The sequence below is a fragment of the Anomalospiza imberbis genome, chromosome 13 (genome assembly GCF_031753505.1).
Source record: "Anomalospiza imberbis isolate Cuckoo-Finch-1a 21T00152 chromosome 13, ASM3175350v1, whole genome shotgun sequence".
Taxonomy (NCBI): Eukaryota; Metazoa; Chordata; class Aves; order Passeriformes; family Viduidae; genus Anomalospiza; species Anomalospiza imberbis.
Window position 1 is genome coordinate 8,209,497 of NC_089693.1, and position 27,383 is coordinate 8,236,879.

The following is a 27,383-nucleotide window of genomic DNA, read 5'->3' on the forward strand; positions in this document are numbered from 1 at the left end:
ATCAAAGTTCAGACAGCAAGATCAAAAGCTAAGCCAAAGGGCCACAGAGTGTTGGACCTAATATATGCATTTAAAACATGTATCAGATGCAGGTTCCAGGTTTCTGCTGTGACAAGCACTGGCTTCAGCGTGGCTTTGTTGATGTTGGTGGCAGGCCGTGCCATATGGCACAGTGCTGAGCCTAATGTGCTAGGTGAACTCAGGCAGCTTTGCAGACAAACCCAGAAACAAGCCTGCCGCACAACTTGCCCCATTGTTTTGTTTTGTTGGTCTCCATGTGCAAATGGAAGTTCAGAAGTAAAGAAGGGATTAAAATACAGACATGACAGAGATTTTAAAGAAAAAGGTCCGATTTTCTCATCACTTTTATGCCCCAGAGGTCTGGAATGGCAGGATTCTCTCTCCCTCATGTGAGGCAGTACAGCTGGCAGTGGTCAGAGCTGAGAGGACCTGGGGGACGCTCCAACACCAGCACCAATTCTGTCACCTCAATTTCTGTTTGCACCGCCCTTTGTGCACCCAGGGACACCCCTTTTGTTTGCAGGGGTGACACAGCGTGACAAGGAAGGATGGAAGGCCAGCTCTGATCACCACTGTTTTACTGAGCAGCCCATATTGCAAAGTGCTCCCAGCTGCCCTGCCCAGGCTGCAGCTTTCCTGCACACACGGGTGGGATGCCCAGCAGGACAACACCAGAGGGATCTTCATCCCAGCCAGATGGACCTTGGCTAACAGAGGATGGAGAAGCACCAGGGAGCACAGGCCAGAGAGACCTCAGCTGCTAAGCTTATGTTCACCCCAGAGCCAGAGGGTTTAAATAGTTCTTGTAGTAGCAGAATGGAAACAATACTAAATGCAAACACTCTGAGAAGAAAAGGTTCACAGGTACTGCAGGCATGGTTTTGTTCACAAAACCAGTTATGCTGAGGAAGCCTTAAGGTCTTTCCACTCTGGAGGTGGTCCTTGAGAATTTATGGATTTTTTTAAATAATGACACAGAGTAGTTTGGTGAAAATAAACACACTGATTTATTGATTGAGGGAAGAGTTAAATATGCATAAAAAAGGTGAGATTGCATTGAAGAAGGAACACAAAACTCAGACAGTTTGATTGATTCTGATTGGAAATATTGTGTTCTTGTACCACAAGGACAGTGTGCAGAGGAAACTCACTTCTTCTAGATTTCCATGATTGTCTTGAGAAGCAGAGAACAACCAACCTTCCACCCAAAAATTTATTCCACCCATAAAACCTGCTCTCTGCAATTCTCAGCATCCCTCATTTTTTAACACAGCACCACACAGTATTTTGGGACATTATGAATGGCTTATGTACAAAATTAGAGAACTTAAAGTAATTTTGAATATTATTTTAGCAAAAAAGAGCTGTCTCAAGATAGAGAACTCCTTGACTGCATTTTAGACTTCATTACAATCTTGTATTCAGATAAAAGAAAGAACATACCAAAGTTATGGACATCAACCTTTTTTTATTAACAGGTGCTCCCTTTATTTTAAGACAACTGCAAGGAGCCAAACAAACAGTTAAAATTACTGCATAGACTAAAATTAATTAAGGCTTTTTTTCCCATCACCATTTTTTCCCAGCTTACTGTAAGATGTCTCCATCAATTTCTTGTTTTACTCATGGATGCACACAATATTTAAGTACTAAGAACTTTTACCATTACAAGTATCTAATTCCAGAATGGATCAAGAACTGTCATTACTAGACAGCTCACCTTTAAACCAGAATAATAAAACTGTTAAGTATCAGGAAGCTTGTACCTCAAAAATATTATTAGAAGAAATGGTCCTTACTGTAATAAAGTGTCACTCATTCTTGTTTGCATTGATTCTAGAATAAGAATTCACACCAGACATTTGCTAATTAGAAGCAAATCAACATAATCCTCACTACTATTACCACAGTTACACTGTTTTTGGAGGCTTTTTTCTCCAAATACAAATAGTGTATTTTATTGGTCCCAAAGTCATACATGACAATTAGAAAAAACCATGATTGATGGATGTGACACCTTTTTTGGTTGCATGATCTGCAGGTAGGTTGGTATCAAAACACTTTCAGCAGTCTTCATAAAGGATTTCATCTACTGGAACATCATTTTCTGTCACAGGCACTGATTCACACATCTGTTCTCTAAAAGCCAAAGCAATCGTGTAAGGCTTTCCACGGGGATGTTTCATACATCTTTCAAGATAGGTATCATAATATCCCTTCCCTCTTCCCAATCTGTTGCCTTTTTTGTCAAACCCAAGGCCTGGCATGAAGATAAGGTCAAGACCTCCTGCAGAAAAATGAAATAAGCATTAGTGGATGCCCTGTGGATTTCCTGATGGCTTGACTGCAACCACAAAACTTCAGATATTTGCAAGAATGCAAGCTTTGTGTTTTGTAAAATGATTCCCTTTCTTTGATCAGATGAAAAATACTTTGAATACTAAACCTGTAAATTTACATTTTCATCTATCAATTGCATACTAGTTCAGCTGAAAAATAATTAGATCTTGAAAAACTGTATGGGGAAAAACCCTGCATTTTAACAAATGCATTTAATCATTTTAACCTCACAGTTCCAAATACAAATTATTATGACTCTAAATCAGACAGAGACTGAACTCAGGGAAATTAAATGCAGGAGGAATCAGAAAATCAAATGAACTTACACATCAGACACAAAAATAGAAAAAGAAAAAAAGAATGAAAAGAAGACATGTAAGAGAGAGAGAGGAGACATCTTGACACCACTGTAAGATGACGTGAACCTTCTCTTGACCTTCCAAACCCAAAAATCCTTGAATACAATATATTCTGAAAGTGGTAATTTGCCCTCTTATATCAAGATGAAGATTTGAAGGCTTGTCCCTTCATGATGTCAGGTTCCTTTTGTCCCAAAGGATTTTCTTTCTCGGCCTCCAGCAATTTGCTCTGTTGTTTCAGCAGCACACACAGACATTCTGCTTGCCTGCCCTAAATATCCCTCCTTCCAGGATTCTTGTCAGATTGCACTTGATTGGAACTCAAAAAGCTGGAAGAAGATGCATAAGCTGCTAATGGCCTGGACTGGCTGGTGAAATTCCAACAGAAGATCCCTCCAACCAGATCCAGATAAAAAGGCAAGAGCTCTAGCTTTGCCCATGCCCTGTCAGGGGATGTGAATCGACACCATGCCAGGGAGCCAGCTCCATTTACATTTGTCTGCACACTTATTTCAGGAGCTGATTCACATCACTGGAACTGTCTGCCACAAGGAGTGACCACCAGGCACGGAGTCTGCTGCACATCCCTGTCACTTCTGCAAGGCTGGCACATTCAGTGTGAGAAGTCTTGCACAGACATCCTCCAAACAAATGAGCTGGACTGGCCTGGTGCTGACTCCTGAACCCAGGAACATCCCACTTACTCCTTTCACAAAGCAAAGAAAGTCTTTTATTACTTGCTGCTGTAGCAGACAGACACTTAAGGAGAGAAGGGCAGCACAGACTAAAAGACAGCTGACACGAGCCTAGAAAGAAAGAAAATACAGAGTCTCAGTCCACTGCTTCTGCCTTCTTACAGGAACAGTGATTAGCCTTGAGCAGCTTTTCTGCCAGACTCTGCTCCTTCACCAGGGCTTGGACCTGGCCAGGTATTTTTCTGCTTTTTCCATGTCCACACCTAATCCTTCCTGCCATTTTGGGCTGAGCTGCTTTTAGTACATCTGAGGGATGATGCCCACCACTGAAGGAGATGTGTGGGAGCATGTGCTGGAAAAGCCAGAGCAAAAGTTTTTCAGTTTAGAGGGAATCCCATCTGAGATCACATATTAACTCCAAACTTTGCCTGGAAGAGCATGTTAACAGTTCACATAAAACCAACTCATTTGCACACATTTCCCAGGCTCCTGGAGATTTCTTTCAACTCTTCATTGTTCAGAGAAGAGTCACTGACATGAACACTCGTCCATCATGATCTGATGTCTTAATTAGAACATTGATATAAAATATGCAAGTCAACACAGTGCAAAATGCTTAGAGAACATCAATCTTGCAAATCCAGCATTGTACAGTCAAGAAGCACAGCTTTTCTGTGGAGGTCAGGGGAGTAAGGGGAGAGAATCAGCCAAAGGACAGACCACAGAATAATACTGGTTGGACTAAAAAGAAGTCAGGGTGTTTTACCACACTGCAGTCAACTTTTGACTCACAGGACAGTGGAATGAGTGAAATAGCAAATGGCAAACAAAGAGAAAAAGAGGCCCAAAGGCAGAATTATGGTCTCCCTGAAAAGAAATGCCATTTCATGGTACCACCATGTACATCATTTTGGACATACCACATCAAATCCCCTCAGTTTGCTCTTGTCAGCTGCCAAGCCTATGGACTAGGACCTAGAAACCAGCCCCCCTGTTAGCAAGGTCAGGAATAGATTCTGCAGGTCAAATCCTCCCCAGGTTATTCCTACTCATCTTCTCCACAACCTGCCTCACATCAGCCTTGTGTAAGTATTCAGGTGGCCCAGAAACCAGTAATTCCCAATCAGTCATGATGCACAGAACTGAACACACTCTGCCTCACAGTCTGCTTCAGCCGTTTTCACTCCAGGTGCCTCTCAAGACAAAAAGCAGGAAACATTTGCAGTCTGCTGCTGGCAGGAAGAATGCAGACAGGGGGCAAATCTGCAGAGCAAAAAGGTGCCATTTCTCCTTACATTTGTGTTTGAGACATGAAGAAGACAAGTCAGGGGAAACACTAAGGAAAAAGGGAAATGGCAAAAACAGTGAAGGGAAGAAATATATTTTCTGTGGAGTTTAATTGATAGCATCAGGCACCTCAAGTGAATTTAGATGTATTAAAGCACTGTTTTCCTCTGGGTTCTCTGAAGAAATAGGGACTCTTTTAACAAGTTGGCTGTCTATAATGATGGGGGTTTCATGCTGAAGAACTCAAACAAGCTTATGCAAATCTCAATATGAAGAATTATGCTGTAAATACTGTAATAGTTACTCTTGTATTTTTCTTCTGTGGAGCACAGCAATACTGATTTGCCTTGCTCTGACTCACAACATGTTCTCTGATATCCATGCAACTCACACTGCACAAGATTTAAGTAAAATGTCTTTCAAGACTTCTGAAAGAAAAAATGACACAACTAACCCTGCATGAAGCCCAAGGGCAGCTCAAGCAGCATTAGTCCCAAATCCTATATCAGGATCTAGAATGGATGGCAGAAAGCTGCATGGAGTAAATGTTTCCCTGACATGTAACTTGGGGAACAACAAAACCTATTGTGGTTCTGTGGCAGTGTGGGGGAAGAGCTGTCACAGGAAGAGAGGTGACACACAGATGAGACCAAGATTGCAGACACTTAAGATTATTATCAGCACTGAGGGTACATCAACAGGATGGCAACTGAGGATAAGAACATGCCCCTTGTGGCATAGGGTCCTCATGCTCTCCCGCTCTCCCAGCCCTGCAGGACTACTGTCTGCCACTCAGGAGTGTGGCTTGCTCTGTCCTCACATCCTACAGCTCTTGCTCTTACAGCCCACTGTGTGGAATGGCATCCTTGTCCCTGAAAAGACAGAGCAGGTACTTGAAAATCAAACACCACATCAGGTGTTTTAGTGCCTCATCAAACATGTTAAGGGAAGTCTCACGTTTGACATCTGCCCATCTCCTTGCAGTATCCACTGTCTCCCACGTGTCTGTAGACATTAACTGGTGGTTCTTGGAGTCCCAAGGGTCCTGTGACCATATGCCAGGAGCCCAGGAAAGCGCATCCACAGTCAAGACAGTTTTGTTACAGGTGAGCTGTGCTTCTCCTGGAAAACTTGCATGTGGTCTGCAAATTGCTGAAGGCTGAAAACACTGTCTCAAGCAACAGCATGTTGCTCCAGCTTCCCTGTAGAGAATATCCATGGTTCTTGTACACTCTAAGCTACTGGGTATACCAGTAAGGTTAGTAATTATGATGACAGTCACCTAATACTCAGTGTATCTATGGCATAAGCTCTTGTGGCTACAGCTCCTCCAATTGTGTCGCACCATGCGTGAAATAATAACCCTGACTTATCTATCAGTGTGGGCACACAGCCATGCTGACACGGCCACACAGCCTTCATTTATACTGCTAAATGCACACAGCCAGAAAACAAATTGATTTACAGGATCACAGGTGGTCAATACCTTAATTGTCAGCACAGTGTCTGGCACTGCCAGACCAGGTGACACCCATGACTGCTCCAGGGGACAAGACTGCCATGTGCAGTAAAGACAGAAGGGTACAGGTCTGACTCCTCCAGACAAAAGAAGAGAGGCCAAGTTCTGTGTAGTGTGGACAGGACTTATCTATGCCACTTAGCCCTGTGTTGTTTGGCAGTGTAGATGCAGTCACAGCTTCTGAACCTGTCCTGTGGGTGTACAGGCACACTCTGTTTGCACTGACACCTTTACAATGATGTGGACATACCTTATGTTACAGAGAAGTGAAATGACTGGCCCAAGGACTCAAGAAATGTGTGGCAAAACTACATTCAAGAGGCAGGTGTGCAAGCTGCACATGCCCTGACACAGCCAGCAGACCAAAGCGTTAGCATCCCCTCCGAGTGTTTTAAATAAGAGTACACGGTTTCATTTCCTCTAGGCAGCCACAGTGAACCTCAGTTTGGCAGTGCATTTCTCATTACCTTTCATGATGGTATCAGGTTTGATTTGTTCCCCAGGGAAGGATTTTCTCCTTGCACCTCATTACCTCGCTTCTCCTTAATCCGATGTTCCTATTTGAAATGCTAGCCGGCATTTTCAGAAGTGTTCTTGACAATGGTTAATTATAGAAGGGTCCATCAAACTGCACAGATACAGGTCATGTAACGACTGCTGGGGACTTGTTCTGCCCTCAGAAGGAGCAGCCAGCATGGCTCTCTCCTCCCAGGTTCGAAGGGGCTCCACCAGCCTGTTGTCACCCGCTGTGTGGGGTCATTCATCTCCCCCTGCACAGCTTGACAGTCCTAATGGAAGCTGAAACTGAAATACTCTGTCATCCCAACTTCTCATCCCTTGCTGCCACTTGCTTTGTGGGCACAGCAAAACACCTGGGACCCATCAAAGTGGGAGCTAGGACTCTTTTGATCCTCTCCTCAAAAGCACGGACAGAGGATGGGGCAGAGGCTGAGCTGCAGCAACTCCTGTGTGCCTGTGAAGAACAGCAATGTGTTCACACGAGCCATGCTCACAGCACAGATGCTGTCTGAGCCTACAAGAGGTCAACAGCGATCAGCTCCGTGTCACTGCTGCTGCTCCTCACGGCAGCAGCTGTGCAGTTTGAGCTCCCCCTGAAGCACAGAAGTTTGTACATTGTTTACTCCATCACCACAAGGATGGCTGGATCTTCACAATCTGGTACCTCAGGCAAGAATGAGTTTTCCAGTGGTTGGTTTTGCTCCACACGCACCTCTCTCGTGCTTTGCTCAGATGTAAATGATTTCATAAGGTGCAGGAGCAGAAGAACCAGGCCAAGAACAGCTTTCTGTTTAAAGGAGAGAGTGTTCATGTTGCTGTGCACACCATAAATAATGTCAGATCTGTGCAAAACCTCTGCTGAGCTCATGAGTAATTGAAAGCTGTTGATTACAAGGAATGAAAACTTACTTTGGTTTTTTTCTGACCTAGCAAAGACCACAATGGATTAAAAGGCAAACCCTGTTTCAGGAAAACCTTACTTTACAGAACAAAAAGAATGCAGTAACCATCTGCTGCCCCAAATCTGCTACCCTGGCAAAGAGGAAAAAAATAACGCCATCACTTGATCCTAATATCTAAGTATCAGTCTTGGTGACATGCAGGGTGTGAGCCAATGAATTGGAATAACTTAGAAATTTCTAATTAATGACAGAGTCATCACTGCAAGTTTAATTACTGTCAGCATTAGCACAGTTAGGCCTTTTGGGTAGGTGTATGCTTTCAACACATGCTCTGTAGGGCACAGATCACCATCCTGTTCTGTATTTACACAGCACCTAACACTGTGGTCCGAGTTAATCATCAGATCTAGGGAAAAAACAACTCCACAGAAGTATTTCATTTACGCTGCAGCAAAACAAATCCCTTCCCTTTTATGGTTTCTCCTAGAACATCCTGGGTGCCCCAGCATGGCTCCTGAGGTTACCAACACTTACTGTTTCTTTCAGATAAAAAGTTTTCTGCCCTTTGGAAAAAACCCGCCCTGGGTTTTGAGCACAGTATCTCTGCTCTTACACATCTCTTGGTGTAAGATCAAAAAAGGAAATGCCAGATCTGTTCACTACAGACCTGATCCAGACCCTGCCAAGGTGCATGGTTCCCAAAAGGCTGGGATTGCTTCCAGAGGAAACATGCTCTTTCCCCCACAAACCCCTGGAGAAGACAGACACCGTTATATGCCTAAGGAGACAAAAACATTATCCTTTGCTGCAACTCATAAACATTTGCAAAAAAGGCATTCATCCAAACTCGGTGAGGTGCACATCCAGTAACTCAGAGGATTGCAGACACAAACAGCAACATTGCTTGCCTTGACCCAAGCCAGTCTGCTAAAATACAAATACAATCCCTTAAAAAGAAAGGAAACTTTAAATTGATAATTCTTATTTGCTTACATGATACATTGTCAGAAGCTCAGTGTGAATTCTTGGAAACTCAAGTTACAACATAAAGGACCACATCCTCAGTTTCTCTAAATTGACATTGCCCCATTGACTGCTCTCTGCACCCACATTGGGAACTACATGAAAACTATCCTGTATTACTGACACGAATTTGAGAAGAATGAAATCTTTTCTCTTGTAGATATGTCATGTTGGTTGTTCATAAAAAGCTCTCCCCGAGTTCTCACTTTTGAGCAGCCTCCTTAAGATCCCAGACAGATACCTAACAGGACTAAAAGTTGTGTTTCATATTAGAGTAAAAAACCAGCTCATTTTAAACTGCAGTTAGTAGCTTTTCCTCCAGGTGTTTCCCCTGTAAGAACACCTTTAATTGTGCACTACCACATCACTTCAGCAGGACATACTGTTTTCTACCTATTCACAAACACTTGTTGTCACAGAATCACAGAGAACTCTGAGTTGGAAGGGACCCACAAGGATTATTGAGTCCAACTCTTAAGTGAGCAGCCCATAAAGGGATTGAACACACAGCCTTGGCATCACAGCCACCATGCTCAGGATGTTGCTTCAGAAGAAGCCAGAGGAGATTCACAGTACAGCAATCAAAAGTCAAAGTACCACATCCAAATCTCACAGGCTCCATCCACAGTCTCCTGTTATGGGACACACCATTAAGTCCTCAAAACCTCAGCTCCTCCAGGGAGAAATGCTCTTAGCACCAGGGGTAATTGCTTTATTTTCATTCTTGTGTATGCGAATCGCAGGCACTAGGAAGGTTCTGTCTCCTTTTGTCTTCCAAAGAACATTTTGCACACCCATACCCCACCTTGTACAGCCATACAGATGCCAAGCAGACTCTCTCCCCTGCAATCCCGGCGCCCCCACTGCTGGCATGACAGACAGCTTCTGTTATTACTTCAGTAAAATATTTTGCAGAAAATAGAACCATCAGCAGAATCTACAACAAGCACTGAGCAACTCAGCGTTTATCTGTCTACTCATCCATGTCAGTGCTTTGTGTCAGCATGAAACATTGGTCTTCACAGTTCACACTTGCCCTGCTGAACTACAGCATAATAAAATATTTATCTGCCTCCCAGAGAAGTAACATGATAGCCATCAGTCATAAAGGTTTAAAACAACTGAGTGGCAGCCACTTGCCCGTTATTAAACCTCAAAAACAAATAATAAAGCTGCTTGATCAGCTCCTCTGCTACTGAGCAGTGCTCAAGTAAATACCTCTGATTTTGAATTAAACCAAAATCTTGCCGGTTTAGTGCCAATGCATCTGACATGCTAAGTGGACTGCACAACATCAGCTGTAGTTTGTCAGCCCTGCTCAAACAAACTTTTCCTGCTCCACAGATAAATGTCCTTTTCATGTTTCACCAGAGAAGCTACTGTACAAGGCTAAGACTTGTGTTTCTGGCTGTTTTCACAATGTGGAAATGCTGTGTGAGGCTATAACCATCACACTCATTTCCCCTGAGGTTTAACTTACAGTAAGATGGGGACTAGAGTCTCATTTTCAGAGTTCCACCTAAAAGAAAATTTGAGAAGTATTTTTCTTTTCCACTATTATTCATCAAACCTGTGTAAGCCCTGTAAATAAAACATGATCACTCAATGCCAACCACAAAATGTCTGGCTTTGCAAATTCAGGGTAAAGGAAAAAATAGCTTAGGACTTCCCAGTCATCAGTCTGTGAAAAATGACTTCATCTGTTTCTGATATTCATATATGTGAGCACAGTCTGACTGGGAAAACATGGGCAATCAAAAATGTTTGGTTCCAAGGCTTGCACCTGGATTCTCCTGTGATTTTAAACCACCAAAATACTCTGAAACCAGATGTACCAAGGAGCAATTCCAAAGAGAGGAGAAATGGCATTAGAGCCACTTTACAACACATCAAAGTATCTTGTTAAATCAGCAAATGCTGACTGCAAATTTGCTCCTTTAGAGAAACTCACAAGGCATTGATGCTTGAACTGTTTATGTGGGAATACTGCTTCAGCCTAAAATACAAGGATCCTTGTGTATCTTTATGTGTTTTTATGGGAATTTCTTTATCAGCTATACTTCCATGGTGTTTGCCTGAGCATTCATTTGAATACTCCCACTGGGTACACGTGCATGTCTTCACTCTTGGTCCTCTTTTGCATACTTCTCTCTGGGTATTTTTAAGTCAAAATAAGACAGAGGTGAATCATCTGGGGTTTTTTCAATACTTTATGCATCAACTATCAATATTTCCGATACCCTTTGACTCACTCAGCAGATAGCCTATCATAAAATACACAGAATTACTCATGAAATTTAAAAAGGTGAGACAACAACTTCCAAGTCAGTGGAAAACCTGGCTCCTGTAAGGAGTGACACCACTTGATGGGAATATCAGGCTGCTTACAGGCAGGGTTTATTGTACATGCACAGTCAGCTGGCTGGGAGGTGATGGCACCCTCACAGTTGCTGTCAAATGTGTTAACACCACAACAGCTGAGAAATCCTGCTTCTTCTATCACAAGATTTTCTTTTATCTTTTTAAGCTTGCACAGTTTAAAAAATCCGGTTCTCCCTGGAATCCTATCCCTCCCTCACTTCAATTCCCAATTTTTATGGGAAATTAGGCTGGAGCATTTGCTCTCCTGTGTGTGAGAGAGCAATGCCTGGATGAGATTTTAATTATAGGAAAGCAGCTGAAATGACACCCATGCTCCATGGCAAATGAATGGAATGCTGACACCTGCCGGCAAAAGGCTTCATGTCAGTCCTGGACAGGAATCTGCCCTCATCTACATCCCAAAAACTCATTCCGATCTCACATGCACAACAGCCAGCCCAAGCAGGGACTGAGTTCAGCATGACAGCAAACATGAAGATCCAGAGCTATCCTTACACCATGAAACAGCAGCATGAGTCTCCAGCTCCTTGAAGCTCTCCAGCTCCAGAGTCTCCGGCTCTGGGCCAGTCCAAGGAGTTTCCCACCATCCAGGGGAGTAACTGCATGTTTTGAATCTCAGCAAAACCAGCAGGGATTAACTGTGCCAGAAAAACAAATCTTTTGTAGCTGGAAAAGTGCTGACCTGATTTAATAGCCCACTAAGCTGGCAGTACACCAATCCTAGGAAAAAGAAAGGGAAAAAAAGTCACAAATTTCTGCCAGATTCATGAGCAGAATCTGCTCAGCAGAAAGTATCAGAGATGCTACCTGGGATGAGGGGGTGAGGGGAGCACAGAGCTGGGCCCAAGGAAGAGGCAGCAGGACTGTCCCCGCTGGCACCAGGCAGCTGCAAGGAGGGCTCAGCTTCTCACCAAACCACATCTTCAACCCACATTCCCCACACAGGTGGGCAGCAGGGAAAAGCTTCCTCTCCTGTTCCCCAGAGGGTGTGCACAGAGATGAGCTTAGCACTGGTCTTCCCTTCCAAAACGTGAAAATAAAGGGAGACAAAAATGTCTGTTTGGATAATTACTGCAGCCAGAGATACTTGCACATTGGCATTTCCCCTGCGTGAGTTGAACAGACTCCTGCCACACTCCAGAAATGAATTTCACCTCTTATCTACTTTTCAAAGACTCCTGTCTCTAGGAAACTGTATGAAAAAAAAATGACAATGTTACTGTTCATACTCACTGGAGCAAAATTAGCCCTTTGAAAAAAAACCCTTGAGAGTCACTTGCAGGGACTTGAAGGCCCCTGCCCATGCTGCTTTCACATCTCTTCAAACTTTAATTGATTACAGGAGAAGTAATCTTTTCAGTTGTTTTGATGAGTTTTCTGCAAGAACGCAAATGTGGATATGACACTTAAGATGATTACAAGGAAAAACAGTCTTTTAAACCTTAATGATCTTTATGGAAGCAAAAAGCTGTAGTGTTCCAGAGCTCTCAGCCTTTCAGGTTCACTGCAGGACACCCTGGCATGGGTGGTATTAAATTAAACCATGTGGTGCCCATGGTTTAGTCTGCACAAGGGAGATCCAGGACATAAGGACACCAAAGGGCATTACAAAGCAACACCATATAAACACATGACATTTTGCATTTCAGAGCATTTTTTTAAAAACCTGAAAAAAAAGTCTCTGCATTGTGTCATACCTGTTTCTGAACAGAAGCACTGGGAGAAACTCAGGTAAAAGTGTTTGCCTTCACTTAGCAAATTAAGTGTTGATTATTGAGCTGTTTCAGAGAGTTCTGGAAGCTGGTGCAGACCTCAAGGGAAGGGCTGAGACCAGCTCCAGGGGAGAGTAACCCCAGAGCCAGGATGGAGTCACACATCTTTCAGCTGAAGGGTGGCATGCAGAAAAACCCTGAGGAAAACTTGCTATCACCTGAATTTTTTTCTTTCCAAGAAAGCATTTTCCTAGGTCTACCTGCTAAGGAACAAGTTAGATGGAATAATACAAAATTATTTTATAAATCTTTACTAGTGGAACAGGGCCTTTTGTAATGATGTGTCATTGTGGAATACTGGTGTGGAGACCAGTAAGAGATCTGCCCAGTGAGCTGATCTGAGAAGCAGTGCTATGGTATATACAGAAAAAATTAACATCTCCAGTGCCAGTATATGCATTTTACAGTATTTCTTTACCTGGGCATAAAATTTTCTCTCAGGCATCTTTTTTCCAGAATAACATCAGAGAGATTGTAAATGTTGAAAGAGCAATAGCTGGAACTCCTACAGAAAAGCTTCACTACAAGAAAAATAAAACAGTCAAAGTTTGATAGAAAAGAATGCAATAGTATTCACAGTACAGGTGTAACTAAACAATGAATAATAAAAAGAATGTGACTCAAACATCCTTATTTACTTCTCATCATAGAAAAATGAAATATCCCTTGAACTGAAAGCAACAAATTTAAAATGAATACAAGGAACATAATATTTCACATGTTGCAGGAGCATAATATAATATTAACGTAATAAGGAACATAATATTTCACATTACAACTAACTAACCAGTACAACTCACAGCTGTCAGAAGGCAGCAGAGCCAAGGGCTTAATACAAATAAAATCAGATGCTTAGAGGAATGCTCCAAATGCCTGCTGGAAAGAGAAACCAGAACCTGTTTGTAAGGTGATCATCTGGGGACTGCAGCTGCAAAGGTAGGAAGATCCTTCGGTTATTGTGGCACAGCTCCAAGTTGTGAGATTTCCTGACTCTTGTCATACATGTGATGCAGTATTGCATGTCCAGATCCTGCACTGCGAGGGGAAGGATCCTCTCTCCACAGCAGGATTCATGACCAGAATGTTAATGCCTCATTTGCACTGAATTTTGTTCTTCTTTTGCATATCAAAAATACTATGGATCATTGTCTCCAAACAGAAGTTCATTCCAAACTTTAAATCATTTCATTAAAAAATAAATTACATTAGCAGCTAAGCCTCGATTTTCAATTTTGTATTGTGCCATGCTCACAGGTTTTCTTTTTATGACCAGTGTAAAAAGATTTTAAATTATAATCTGTCCCTTGACATATTTTGTACTGCAAGTTTTAATCAAGTCTCCCAGAGGAAAAGAAAATCTAATAGTACCTTCAATCACTTTACAATCTTGTTTAGAGTATTTTTTTGGGGTTTTTTTTTTCCCTAAGCAGAAACATTTAACATCTCTGCTTTTCATGTACCCATATTTCATTTATTATTGATACATTCCTATCTGCATATAGCTCATTTAAATATTCCCAGTTACCTTTGAGCATTGTTTACTACATATCTTTTTTCAGAATGATTAGCATCATTTTGTATGGTTCCATTATGCCTTCATGGACAGCTGAAGTAGGATAATAGACCTTCCCTATGCTTCAAGCCACAGCATTTTCTATTCACAAGTATTTTTTATTTCTAAACTCTAATGTACCTCATCTTTCAAAATCCTCTCACTTCTGGTGCATGTTTTTTGGGGGGATGGGGGAGGAACCCATTATCCTTTTTTAAATCCCATTTTATTTTGCAGTTTTAAGTCAAACCTATTCCGCTTAAGACTGTGCTGCCATCAATTCAGTCACACTTCTCAAGAACTCTGCTAAAATTTGGAATAACTAAGAATACTGATGGCATCACAAGGCCATCAGTCCTGGCAGCAAATGCAGAATCTTTGAATGCATGAATAAATAGCAGGAATTTAAAGACAGGTGAAAAAGAGTTTCTGCAGACAAAAATGCTTCTGCAGGGCAAATCCCAATGGCAAAGTTTCAAATAGGGTTAATGGTCACTCAGGAATAATTTCAAACTACTCGAGGTTTGGAACTGTAGCCTAGAGGTAGGCAGCAGTTTCCTTGCTAGAGAATCATGTTCCCTGGCATAAACCCTTATAAACTAAATGCCACCACACGGGTAAGCTGTCCCTGTCTGTTTCTGCTACCAGCAGGTTGTTGTAATTTATGCTACAGCAAGTCTCACAGTGTTCTGGAAGTTAAAAGGGCAGAAAGATAAAACTACCTTAACCTTAAAAGCCAACATTCAAAAGGTTATACGAAAACAAGGCTGAAAAGAAGTTGCTGCTAGACATATGTTAGTACTTCCTTATTTTATTTCAAATTCGGATATTTTCTTTTTATTATTAATGAATTTTTTACTGTCATTGAAAACATGCTTATCTAGTTAATATTTCACTAATTATCTTGAAGTTACAACACAAATGCTGTGATCAGTAGGCCACCAAAGTTTTCGCTGCTGAAAATGCCAGAAGTCTCCAAACTAAATTACAAAATACAACTCAAGTTCTTAATACATTCATTTCTTAAAGCAAAAATGCATTATGCTGTAGTTGAGTAGTAGCAGATAATTCAGCATTCCTCATTACATATAAGATGCTATATTGTCAAATGCTGACATTTTTCAGCTTGGGTACTTATGCCAAACTGAGATGGGGGTGGGGTGACAGGCAGGGGGTTATGTTTGTTCTATTCCAGCAAAATGGTCCACTGGTTTCCATGATCAGGGCTAGTAAAAAAAAAAAAAAAAAAAAAAAAGAAAAAGGAAAAAAAAGAAAAGAAAAAGGAGAGAAGCTCGGTTGCTCCATGACTTGTAGCAAGAACTTGAAATCTTGCTTGTAGCACCGTCACTGGTGATGATGTGGCTTTAGCACTGTTCAAACCCATTTGAGCCAGGTTTATGCAATGCTGCAGATGTGTGAAAAGCTGCCATAGGCACAGGCCTATGAGAGCTGTGTCAGGGTGAGCTCTGGGGCTCTCTGAAGATGCCCCCTCCCAGTATCACTACTGGAGTCACACCTGCATGGGTGGCCCCACGACTCTCTCTAGGAACCTGTGCCACAGGAAACATTCCCTCCATCCTGGCAAAATCCCAACAAAAACAGGAGAGGGAAAAGGAGGGAAATAATCTTCACCCAGAGCAGCAGATTGATCCAGCTCACCAGAGAGATGCAGGAATAGGCTGAAACCACAAGGAGGGAAAACTGCTTAAGCCAGTATTGGTGCACAGATGGAGCAATGGAGCTGTAGGCTCAGCTTTTCCTGCCAGACCCATCTCAGCTCTGAGGACTCCAAAGGACTTTCATTTCACTGACTGCTGCTATTCCTGCTGTCTGGGGCAAGACTGGGAACTGAAACATAGAAGGAAATGATGACTGAAGTTTCACTGAGACTTTTTTTGGCATGGCACTCATTTTCACAACCCCTCACCATCAGCTTCCTTCAATTGCATCAGTCCAAACTTGTGCGGTGGTTCTGTCTGAGAAGAGACTTCTGCTGGTGCTGGGTTACTCCTAACCAAGACTGGTTTCCCAGTATAGGTCCCAACGTGGATGCAGGGACATCTGTGCTGGCACAGGAGAGGACAGGTGGGGACCAAGAGGAGGAGAAAAGGCAGCAGCTTATTTAATTAGGCACTGCCCAAAAGAAACAATCATAAAACTATGTCTTTTGTAATATTTAGTGGGGAAAGTACTATAAAACAAATTTTTCTAAGGCAAGGCAAAAGAGAGGGAAGCCAGCACAGTGGGGAAGAAAATGAGTAAACTGGGACGGAGAATCTTGTATGTCTGGAAGCAGACAAGTGAAAGAAGACAAAACACATGATCTCCTCCCTTTTGGCAGGGACAAGCTATTTATGCTGGCCCAGCTGTCCCTGAAATGACAGGCTGGGACTGAGAGCAGGAGGAAGTGGGGAATACAGTGAGAAAGGCCAGAGAAGGACACTTGAGGAGGGAGTTTCAGAGAAGCCGAGCAAAGAGCAGAAGGAAGGAAAGTGACATTATAGTGGTAGAGAAATTAAAGCTTAAAAAAGAGGTTTAGTTCAAGGCTGAGACAAATCTGGGAAATTATTGTTTTGGAGGGAAGACAGAAGAAAACTTAATGTTGGAAAAACATGCAAAAGAGTCTGTATTGACTGGGGGCAGCTCCTCTGCACAACTCAGACTGCAACAGGATCCTGAGCCTCTGCTGCTGCTTCTCCATCAGCAAATACCACTTAGTATCTTTAAGTCACTGAATGGTGCAGTGATGAAGAGCCCATACAGAAATGCAGATCTCCATCTCCATCCCAAGGTTTGAATAATGCACAGCAAAGAGGCCTGCAGCTCTAACCTGGGCAGGGAGAAAACAAACCACTGAGCAGACACTCATTAGAACAATCATTAACAACAAGCAGAGTTCATCTTCTGCCTCTTTGAAAGAGCCCAGACCATTTCACCTGGGTACATCTTTGAGGGAATTCACACCTGAGGGACAAGGATTGTGCAATAATGCACTGTGACACCAGGGCAGAATTGACAGAGATTAAGAGGCTGAATTAAGTCTGCACACATAATCCCATTTCTTGCATTTCTTAGAAAAGCACATCCCAATCCATTAGAGTAAGCAAGTTTAGAGCCATCATTTCTAATAACACTTCATTTGTTGGCCAAGAAAACTATTTAGGCCAAACCCTCTTCTCTCCACCATGCAGGTGATTGTTAGAAAAGCTGTTTATAATTTATTGCACATCTTCAGCTACCAGGCAGTAGTTAAGTTATGAAAACTTAAGCATATTTGCTCAGGTCCAAGTCTTCCAGCTGAGATCCCTGGCCACATGCCTCCCTTCAAAGAAGCCTCCAAGAATTTTACCATATGGAAACACTCAACTTAGCCTTTTTTTTTTTTTTTTAATATCCCAGTAAGAATAATCTCTTTTTCAGAGGAATAACAGCTTTTTCCCTCATAGTTCTCAGAGAGGGTCTAGGTAATAATAAATAACATTACAAATGAAGAAACCCATGTCCAGCTCGGTGAATCACACCACCTCCCTAAACCACACTGAAAATGAAGCTGCTGGCAAAATGTTCTTTAAATTTCTGTAGGAGTACTGATAAAAAGCAAACACAGAGTACAATTTTATCTGATTTAATCCTTCCAAAGTTGTGCAAGGTTTCTACACTTCTGTAAACAAATACTGCAACCTGCCTGGACTTTCATCAGCAGTATTACCCTGGGCAAAACCCAGTACCAGTGCACATTTATACTGCTGATGGGCAAGGATAAAAATGGGAATTGGTACTTATTAGGAAAATGTACCACTGGCTTGCCCCAGAAGTTGCCTAAGTCTTTTCAATAGATACAGCTGGAAACGAACCAAGTCATGCACCTACACACACCCCTACTCCAAAATATCTGAACTACTTCCATCTTTGTTCTTTCTGTTATTGTGTCCATATAGTCTAACAAAAGCAAATTTTCACATGCCAATAAGTCACCCACACATGGTAGATGACAGACTTTCACATACCACAAAAGCAGTGATCTTTGTTTATGCCAAGATGGTGTGATGTGACTACTGCCAAGATGAAAAGAGGTCAACCCTGGTCCAAGAGAAAAAAGGATCATCTCCAAAAGGAGGGCTTGTGTCTATTCAGCACTGCCCATGAGTGCTACCAAAGACTGGGAAACTCTATGCAAAAACTATACCTAGTCTTATATTTGAGCTATTCTTAACAGTAGCTATGCCTGAAGTCTTAAGGACAGTGTGAATTTAAGCTTTTTGTCATGCAAAATGAATACACTCAAAAATGACATGGCTTATTTATGTACCTGCAGGCTATTTCTTGGAAATGACATAGTAATTTATGCCAGCCATGGGAACATTACTAATGTAACACCATGTTATCTCCTTATAACAATGTAAATGCCTCAGATCACCAAAGTATTTGATAACATCTCTGAGATAAATGTGCCATACATGCATCATTCCAACAATGGAGGATGGATGTAGCAGCAAGGCAATTAGCATTCTTGCAAATGTACCAAAGTTCAAAAAATATAATAGGTGACAAAAATATAGCAAAATGAATATAAAGACATACTGATATTAAGTGTGTGTTTCTGTGGGGACAAATTAGTAGTGTGTGTCTGATGCTGCAACAGTGGAAAAAAACTAAACTAATTCTCTAATTTACAAAAACTGTTCTAGGATAAAGGACCGAGGTTTGACTCCCAATCCAAATGGCATTATTCCAAAATTACTGTACAAACAGTGCAAACAGACTAATATTGAGTTTTAGGCAGAACAAGTCTGACATGAACATACATCAGTTCTTACAGCTGGTCTCTTGGCACCTCTCTGCAGAGCACAGGAGCTTTTCTGGCATTGCTCTCTGCCCATAGCCTGGTGCAGAGAAGGAAGCAGCAGTTCCAGAACTAGCCAGGTACCAAAGTGTGTTCCTGCCCTCCCCATTTCACTGTCTGGCACCCAGGTACATCTCAATGCACTCTATACCTGGAAGTCCTTGCTCCCATCATACCTCAAATTGTGTGTTTACTCTGTGACTTCTACAACAGACTTGCTAAATTCAGCAGTTCACCAATAGTACAAAAGCTTCTCCAGAGTGCCTGAACTAAGCTCAGTCAACAGAACACTGGATATTTTTTAGGTTACCTTCAAAAGTCCCTAAATCCCACCAATATACACAATTTTTTGACAAGCATTAGAAAAACATCAAATAGTGCTAAATATTAAATGTAAAGAAGATGATTGTATGAAGCAGTGAAATCCCTTGCTAGCTACAATGCAGACACAGAAAGGATTCTGAATTAGGAAAGAGGTAATGACCGAAAATAAAAGAGAAACAAACATGGTGAAGCGTTCTGGAAAAGTACATTGACGTCCCAAAGCAAATACAAGCCCAAGTTCAATCAAACAGAGTCACAGAAATGCTATGCTCCTTTATCAAGCACTAAAAAGCTGGCAAGTGTGTGAGGTGTGGGAGCTGTCTGCATGGTGAATTTCAACCTGGAGAAAATCTTCCCAGGCTGAGGTTTAAAGCATGAGTTCAATATGAGTTTTCCATTTATAAGATTAAGCATTTCTGCAGATATTTCAAGAAGACATTAAAGTGTTTACAAAAAGAATGCAAATAATGAACGCAAATACACAAAAAGCAAGCTTAGTTTACAAGTAGGAGTTGGAGAATTTTAGGTTAAGGTAGAGATTATTTGGGGATCAAAACATACACACACAAGTTTGATCTTAACTTGTACCTTCTCAACCCTATGAAGAATCCAATGTCTGAGACTGCATTATAAGGCCAAAATAAAAATGTGAGAGAATGATGCTAGAAAAGACTGCAGGCCAAGCAATTCCTTTTATTTTCAGTCTAAGGTCTCAGTCCAGAGAGCTGTTCTACAAGGGCAGGCTCCGTATCAGCACTGTGATTCATCCATGCAACACAATTTGCAGGATCAAAGATTTCAGAAAATTCTCACATCACCTGAGAAGCTCCCAACCTTTCAGGCAGCATAAACCAAAGTTCTCAGGGTACATTCTAAACCTGTGAATCCCTGTGACTTTCAGTGACAGCTTAAGCTACCCCCAGCAAGCCCCTCTTTGCTTTACAAGCCTCCACATGATGCTGGCTGAGACTGTGCTGAGGATGTTCATGGATCTGACCAAAAAAGATGATTTATGTGGAGGGCTGAGTTTTCTTTCAGCTGGATCAGTGCAGTTGTGTTCCTGCTCTGTTGGCATGTTATTGGGGTGGCACAGGGTAGAGAAAAACAGGCAAGAGAAAGGAGCATCTCTCTACAATGTATAAAAACAAGGTGTAACATTTAATTTCATTCTTGCTATCAAAGTATTTCCTACTGGCCTCCAGGCTACTCCTGCTCAACAATCCCATGATGCAGCAAGAAAATACTCACCACCAGCAAGAGCTTCCTCTCTTGCAATGTCATCATCACTGGGCTGAAGAATATTCCAGGATGTCAAAGCAAGTGAAGAAATGTCTTCAGCAGATGATAACTTCAGCATGTCCATGTGATTGCTCTGAGGTTTGTAACGGGGGATGAAACACTCCTTGCCTTGCTTAAAAATGTCCTTAATGATTTCTTCTGTCTGGACTTCATCTGGCATGCTCAGGAAGATTGCAATTCTTTTGGATTCTTGGTACTTGGGATGGTCAATCACCTACATGGGAAATTGACACAACTGGTTTATGAAAAGTTTTTGGAAAGATCAACTTACTTTCATTTAATACAAAACTGGAGCAAAATATTCATTGAAAGGGATAGAGATACAAATTTTGATGGATCGTAAACAGAATAAACTGACTTTGTTGCCTACTCCAACATTTCTACCATCAGCAAAATCAAAATAGGCAAATTTTTGCACCTAGTGAACTAAACACTACAACACAAGTTTGGGCCAGCAAAAAACAATTTTGCAGACAATCTTCCAATCCCCTAAAGATCTGCACCATACAGTGCAGACATCCTCAAATGCCCAACATCACTGCAGAAGGATACAGCAGGCCAGAACTAACAGCTTATGCAAGCCATGAGGGTTTAGCATTCCTTTCCTTCCATCCTTTTTACAGACTGCACCTCTCATCTGGGCCTGGCAGAACAGGAAGCGCCTCAATGATAATAACTCAAAGGAAAATCAGCACCAGAGCAGATGACTGCAGAGCACAAAGTCTTCCAAGAACAGGCCCCTCTTTCTTTTGTTAACCTGAATGTCTTCCCTCCAGCAGGATGAGATACATGACTTCAAACATCACCTGCTTCTAAGAGGCTATCTTATTACTGCATATTTTTCAAAGCTTGAAGGAAAGATGGACTTGCCATTTTTTGCTTTTCATGAAACTCTGTGCTGGGCTTATAAAAGGCTGAATATAGGAGGGAAAATAAAAAATGCTTATAAGGTGAAAAAGTGTTAGCAGACTCATACCTCACTTGTCTCTGCCCATTCTAGACTGAATTCCACATTAAAATTTGAAAGGAGGCTTTAAAAAGCTTGTCTTCTCATTCTCTAGCACATTATATTTTGTCACTTACATCTGGACAAAACAATATAAATGTGTCCCTACTAATTTAAATGTGATTTATTCTACACACTTGGACAAAATCTTTTTAAAATATCAAACAATTGAGAAACTCTCTACAGAACAGAGATCACCAGATGCCCTGCTCAGTATTTCTACAACTGCAGGGTAACTCACTCTTATGAGCTTTAGCCTTTGCCCTGGCCTTGTTTTGAAACACAAATGTCCACATCTGAGACAAGATATGGTTCCCACTATATTTTCTATTTTCTTTCCATCACAGCAGTTAAAAAGCCAGGTGAAATACTCAGAAGACAGATGTAATTTTGTAATGGAAAAAAAGAGAAAGGCTCCAGACTAAATGATGGTGTATGTGTTGCTTGGCCACAGAAACATCTTAACAATTCCAAACCATATTTTATTTCCTTTTCTATCTGCCTAACCCTACACATGGATTTTTCCACAGGATTAAGCTCTTAAGCAACAAAATTTCCATGGTTGCTTTTGCTGCAAAAAGCAGACTATTTAGTCCAACTGCAGACTCGAGAAAACAGCTGTGGCTCATGTTGAGGGCCTCCAGAGCCAAAACCTCTCATGGCTTTGGTGAAGAGAGAAACTGAGAAACTGAGCCACTTTCAGACAAGGGCTGTGTGCTGTGGGCACCACAGAGGTCCCATCTGCTCTGATGTATCCAGTAACACATTAATTAGGCTGTATAGGAACAAAAATGAGGTTAAGATGTGAACCCACATGTCAGCAGGGAGACAGAAATTCAGATGTTCTCAGAATTGTGTTGATGCTCAATTTCTGAGAAAACTGAAAAAATTTCTACACTTAACAAATATTATCTGTCCTTTGTTCATCAGCTGATGGCAAATTTTTCAGAATCAGAGCACGCAAATAGCATGACTTTAATCATGAACATAAGCATTAAAAAAGAATAATCATCCAGAAACTAATTAAATACTGGTGGCTAGGTCAGCCTGTGAAGCTATTTCATTTTGAATTTAAAGATTATTTTGAAATGAGATTTTTCCACTAAAAATATTACTCAGGTGTTATAAAAATAACCTGCTCACTTTTATTAGCTACAAGCATTGATGTATGTTACAAAGCTACATTTTTGGCCTTATATCATTCCAAATATTTTCTTAGCCTGTTCCAAAATTTCTCTGTGCCTGCTGTATCAGCCACCCCCCACAAGGAAGCCAAATCTACTTTCTGCCACTTGCATAGAGCCACTCTGTCTCAAGCAAGCTCAAGATTTTCAATTTGTGTCAGATTAAGAAAATGGCAAGATAATATCAATTTATGTCATATTTCCTGATGCCTTCTTTTAAGCAAAACAAAGGCTGCATCTTTTAGAGTGGTCTCACTAGAAGAAACGAGTGCTGTGTTGCTGTGTTTATCAGCAGCAGTTAGACAAAGGCTGAGGGCTCCTAAAAATTCAGTACTACATGGGCTAGGTGCTTAAAAGTTGGCTGAGGACTCTGAATTTCTGAAGGGCATGCATGCTAGTATTTGCTAAAATTCAAGAGATTTAAGTCTAGGATATTTGATTACTAAAATGCATTATCATAAGTGTAGGACACTGCATATAGATATATTTTTAAAAAGCATTCCCAAGGAAAAAAAAGGTTATGTAAATTCCAGTTAAAACTTCCTACAATTTAAAGTTTCTGTGCTGCCACATCCCACTCATGAAGTGGCTACACATTAGTAGTAAATGAAGTCTATAAAATGATTTGAGAGCCTCTGGCAGGAAAATAACCATATAAATGTAGATCATCTAGAAGTACCCGCTGGTGCTGCAAAAAAAATGAGGACTGTGCTCCATTACATGCAGTGACTGCAAAATAAAATTTTATTATGTTTATTAAAATGATAAAATACATCTATATAAAAACTGTGTAATCCAAACACAAACAGGACATTTCAAAAGTACATACCCATATCACTCTGTGCTAGGATACCAGTTAGGCAAACCCTGCCTGATATCTTTTAGAGTGTAAAAATTATATTAGAAATAAAATTGTGTGGAAAAAACACTGCTGGAAGATACAGAAGGGAGATGACAGCACGTAAAACAAGAGGCCAGTGGCTGGGCTTTATATGTATGGCCAGAGCCAGGCTGGTGTGAAATGTCTGAGATAAACACCTGCCACCACCCTCAAGGAGCCACTCCTGGGGCATGTGGCAGTCTACCCCCATTGTCCCGAAAATCCACGGGTGAAGTGTGACCACCCATGGGAGAAGTGACCACCATGCCACTCTAGGGCTGATGTGTGACCACCGCTCCAGGGTGAAGTGTCCCCAGCACCCAGGGCCGATGTGTGACCACCGCTCCAGGGTGAAGTGTCCCCAGCACCCAGGGCTGATGTGTGACCACCGCTCCATGGGGAAGTGTCCCCAGCACCCAGGGCTGAGGTGTGACCACCGCTCCATGGAGAAGTGTCCCCAGCACCCAGGGCCGATGTGTGACCACCGCTCCAGGGTGAAGTGTCCCCAGCACCCAGGGCCGATGTGTGACCACCGCTCCATGGAGAAGTGTCCCCAGCACCCAGGGCCGATGTGTGACCACCGCTCCATGGGGAAGTGTCCCCAGCAGCCAGGGCTGAGGTGTGACCACCGCTCCATGGGGAAGCGTCCCCAGCACCCAGGGCCGATGTGTGACCACCGCTCCATGGGGAAGTGTCCCCAACACCCAGGGCTGAGGTGTGACCACCGCTCCATGGGGAAGCGTCCCCAGCACCCAGGGCCGATGTGTGACCACTGCTCCAGGGTGAAGTGTCCCCAGCACCCAGGGCCGATGTGTGACCACCGCTCCAGGGTGAAGTGTCCCCAGCACCCAGGGCCGATGTGTGACCACTGCTCCAGGGTGAAGTGTCCCCAGCACCCAGGGCCGATGTGTGACCACCGCTCCAGGGTGAAGTGTCCCCAGCACCCAGGGCTGAGGTGTGACCACCGCTCCAGGGTGAAGTGTCCCCAGCACCCAGGGCTGAGGTGTGACCACCGCTACATGGTGAAGTGTCCCCAGCAGCCAGGGCTGAGGTGTGACCACTGCTCCATGGGGAAGTGTCCCCAACACCCAGGGCCGATGTGTGACCACCGCTCCAGGGTGAAGTGTCCCCAGCAGCCAGGGCTGAGGTGTGACCACCGCTCCATGGAGAAGTGTCCCCAGCACCCAGGGCTGAGGTGTGACCACTGCTCCATGGGGAAGTGTCCCCAGCACCCAGGGCTGATGTGTGACCACCGCTCCATGGGGAAGTGTCCCCAGCACCCAGGGCCGATGTGTGACCACCGCTCCATGGGGAAGTGTCCCCAGCACCCAGGGCCGATGTGTGACCACCGCTCCATGGTGAAGTGTCCCCAGCACCCAGGGCTGAGGTGTGACCACCGCTCCAGGGTGAAGTGTCCCCAGCACCCAGGGCCGATGTGTGACCACCGCTCCAGGGTGAAGTGTCCCCAGCACCCAGGGCTGAGGTGTGACCACCGCTCCAGGGTGAAGTGTCCCCAGCACCCAGGGCCGATGTGTGACCACCGCTCCAGGGTGAAGTGTCCCCAGCACCCAGGGCCGATGTGTGACCACCGCTCCAGGGTGAAGTGTCCCCAGCAGCCCCGCTTTAGCCGGTGCCACCAGCAGTTCCTGTCATTCCGGCGTCACCGGCCCCGCTCCCCGGCGCTGCCGAGGAAGGGACAAGGGAAGGTTCCGAGGCGGAGCTCACCCCCGCTCGGCGGAAGGGCCCCTGAGTCAGGGTTTCGATCACCGGCGGGGCCTGGAAAGTCCCGGCCGGGCTTCCCGGCGAGCCGGGCCCGGCCCTGGCCGTGCCCGGGTGTCCGCACCCACCTTGCGCCCGAGCAGGCGGGACTGGCGCTGCTTCTCGGCCGCGCCGAGCGCCCGCAGGCGCTGCCGCAGCTCCGCCCGCAGCTGCCGCTTGGCCGCCCTCAGCGCCGCCGCCATCGCGCCGCCGTCCCCGGCCCGCTCCATGCGGCAGTGCGCCGGGCGGGCCCGCGGCGGAGCCGGGCAGGGCCGCGGGGGCGGCCCGGGACCGCCCGCTCGCCGCTCCGAGCCCGGCTGGCACCGGCCCCACCGCGCTGGAGGGCCCCTGCCAACACCAGCGTGCTGAGGATTGTGGGTTTTTTGGTTTTTTTTCCCCCCTCCGGCGCAGATCGCAAAGAATTTCCCCTCCTCTAATTTTTCTGCAGGAAGGGAAAGTACATTTCGGCGGGATGCTGCAGCCCCGTCTGCCAAGCAGTTTCATATCCCTGTGGCATCTGGCGGTGGCCGTGCGCTCTGGGCATGGTGTGAAGGATGGCCCCGTGCCCGGGGCTCAGGTGGTCACCGCTGCCCAGCCCAGGAGCTGTGCCCACGGGGACGATGTGCCAGCCACGTCCCAAGGGAGGCCTCTGGGTCCAGCACGGCTTTAACTGCGCGGGCAGGTGGTGGAGTCACCGTCCCTGCAAGTGTTCAGAAATGCCTGGATGTGGCACTTAGTGCCATGGTCCAGTTGACAAGGTGGTGACCAGTCAAAGGTTGGACTCGATGATGCCAGAGGTTTTGTCCAGTCTAACTGATTCTGTGATTTTAAGCACAGAAAGAGACATTTCTATAGGAGAACAGCTGCTTTCATAAAGCTGTGTGGCTTTTGATGACATCTCAGTTTAGCTGCTGCTGCTCAGCGTGCCTGGATGAAGTCATCAGCTGTCCCACTGTGCAGCTCTTTGACCTGCACGTTGTTCTCCCCTGACAGATCCGAGGATCCCTTAAACAGCGGTGCCCCAGGACCTGGCACTACTCAGTGTCATGGATGGATAACTTCCTGACACTTACATGGACACTATTTTATAAAACTTAGCCCTGCTGTTTTCAGGTGTTTTACTGTGCTTACAATTGGGGTGCTACATCTCATCACTGCTTTTCTTGCTCTGCACTGAAAAAAGGAGGTTTTGTCCCAGTGAAGTTAACCTGGAGCCCACTGGACCGTTAATGATCCATCCAGGCTTCTTTTGTTTAAACACTGCACTTACCATGAAAACAAGTTCTAAAATTATTGTATCACCTACATTTTGAAAAGACACAGTTATCCTTTATATTTAACTAAAAAATTGTACTTCTGAGTATAAAATAGGTTACTAGATCAGTGTAAAAGGAAGTGGATGTGGTATTAATAGATTGGTGTTAGCCACTATAGTGTGGGGCTTGCAGTAGTGCTCAAAAAGGAACTGACTAAGAATGACTTTTCTTACCATGAAGACTTAGACTACTAATAAAGACATATGTCATAGCATGTTTTAAAATGTCATTTCTGACGGGTGCTGCCATAGGTGTTCTGGAGGCGGGCATTTTCCTTTAGCTGCCCCTTGCCCTTTGAACGCTGCCATCTTTTCTTCAATAGCAACAAAGTTCTGCCTGCTGCAAATTCTGCCTGCATGTTAAATAATATTTCTTGTTTTCACTGGGGAGGGAGAGGGAGGA

General features: G+C 43.7%; 1 protein-coding gene across 2 annotated transcripts; it reads right to left on the reverse strand.

Moving 5' to 3' along the window:
• Window positions 1-1,004: 1,004 nt before the first annotated feature.
• On the reverse strand, window positions 1,005-25,969 carry MTHFS (methenyltetrahydrofolate synthetase). 2 transcript variants are annotated; one of them, XM_068203754.1, is made up of 3 exons: window positions 25,755-25,959; window positions 20,787-21,051; window positions 1,005-2,308 (listed from the first exon to the last, which is right to left on the reverse strand). In XM_068203754.1, exons 1-3 carry the CDS (start codon window positions 25,893-25,895, stop codon window positions 2,085-2,087), a joined length of 630 nt encoding a protein of 209 aa, XP_068059855.1. In that variant the 5' UTR covers window positions 25,896-25,959; the 3' UTR covers window positions 1,005-2,084. The 2 variants fall into 2 exon arrangements, with proteins under 2 accessions (XP_068059855.1, XP_068059856.1); XM_068203755.1 differs by lacking the exon at window positions 1,005-2,308 and adding an exon at window positions 13,219-13,340 and having other exon boundaries at window positions 25,755-25,969.
• Window positions 25,970-27,383: the final 1,414 nt, after the last annotated feature.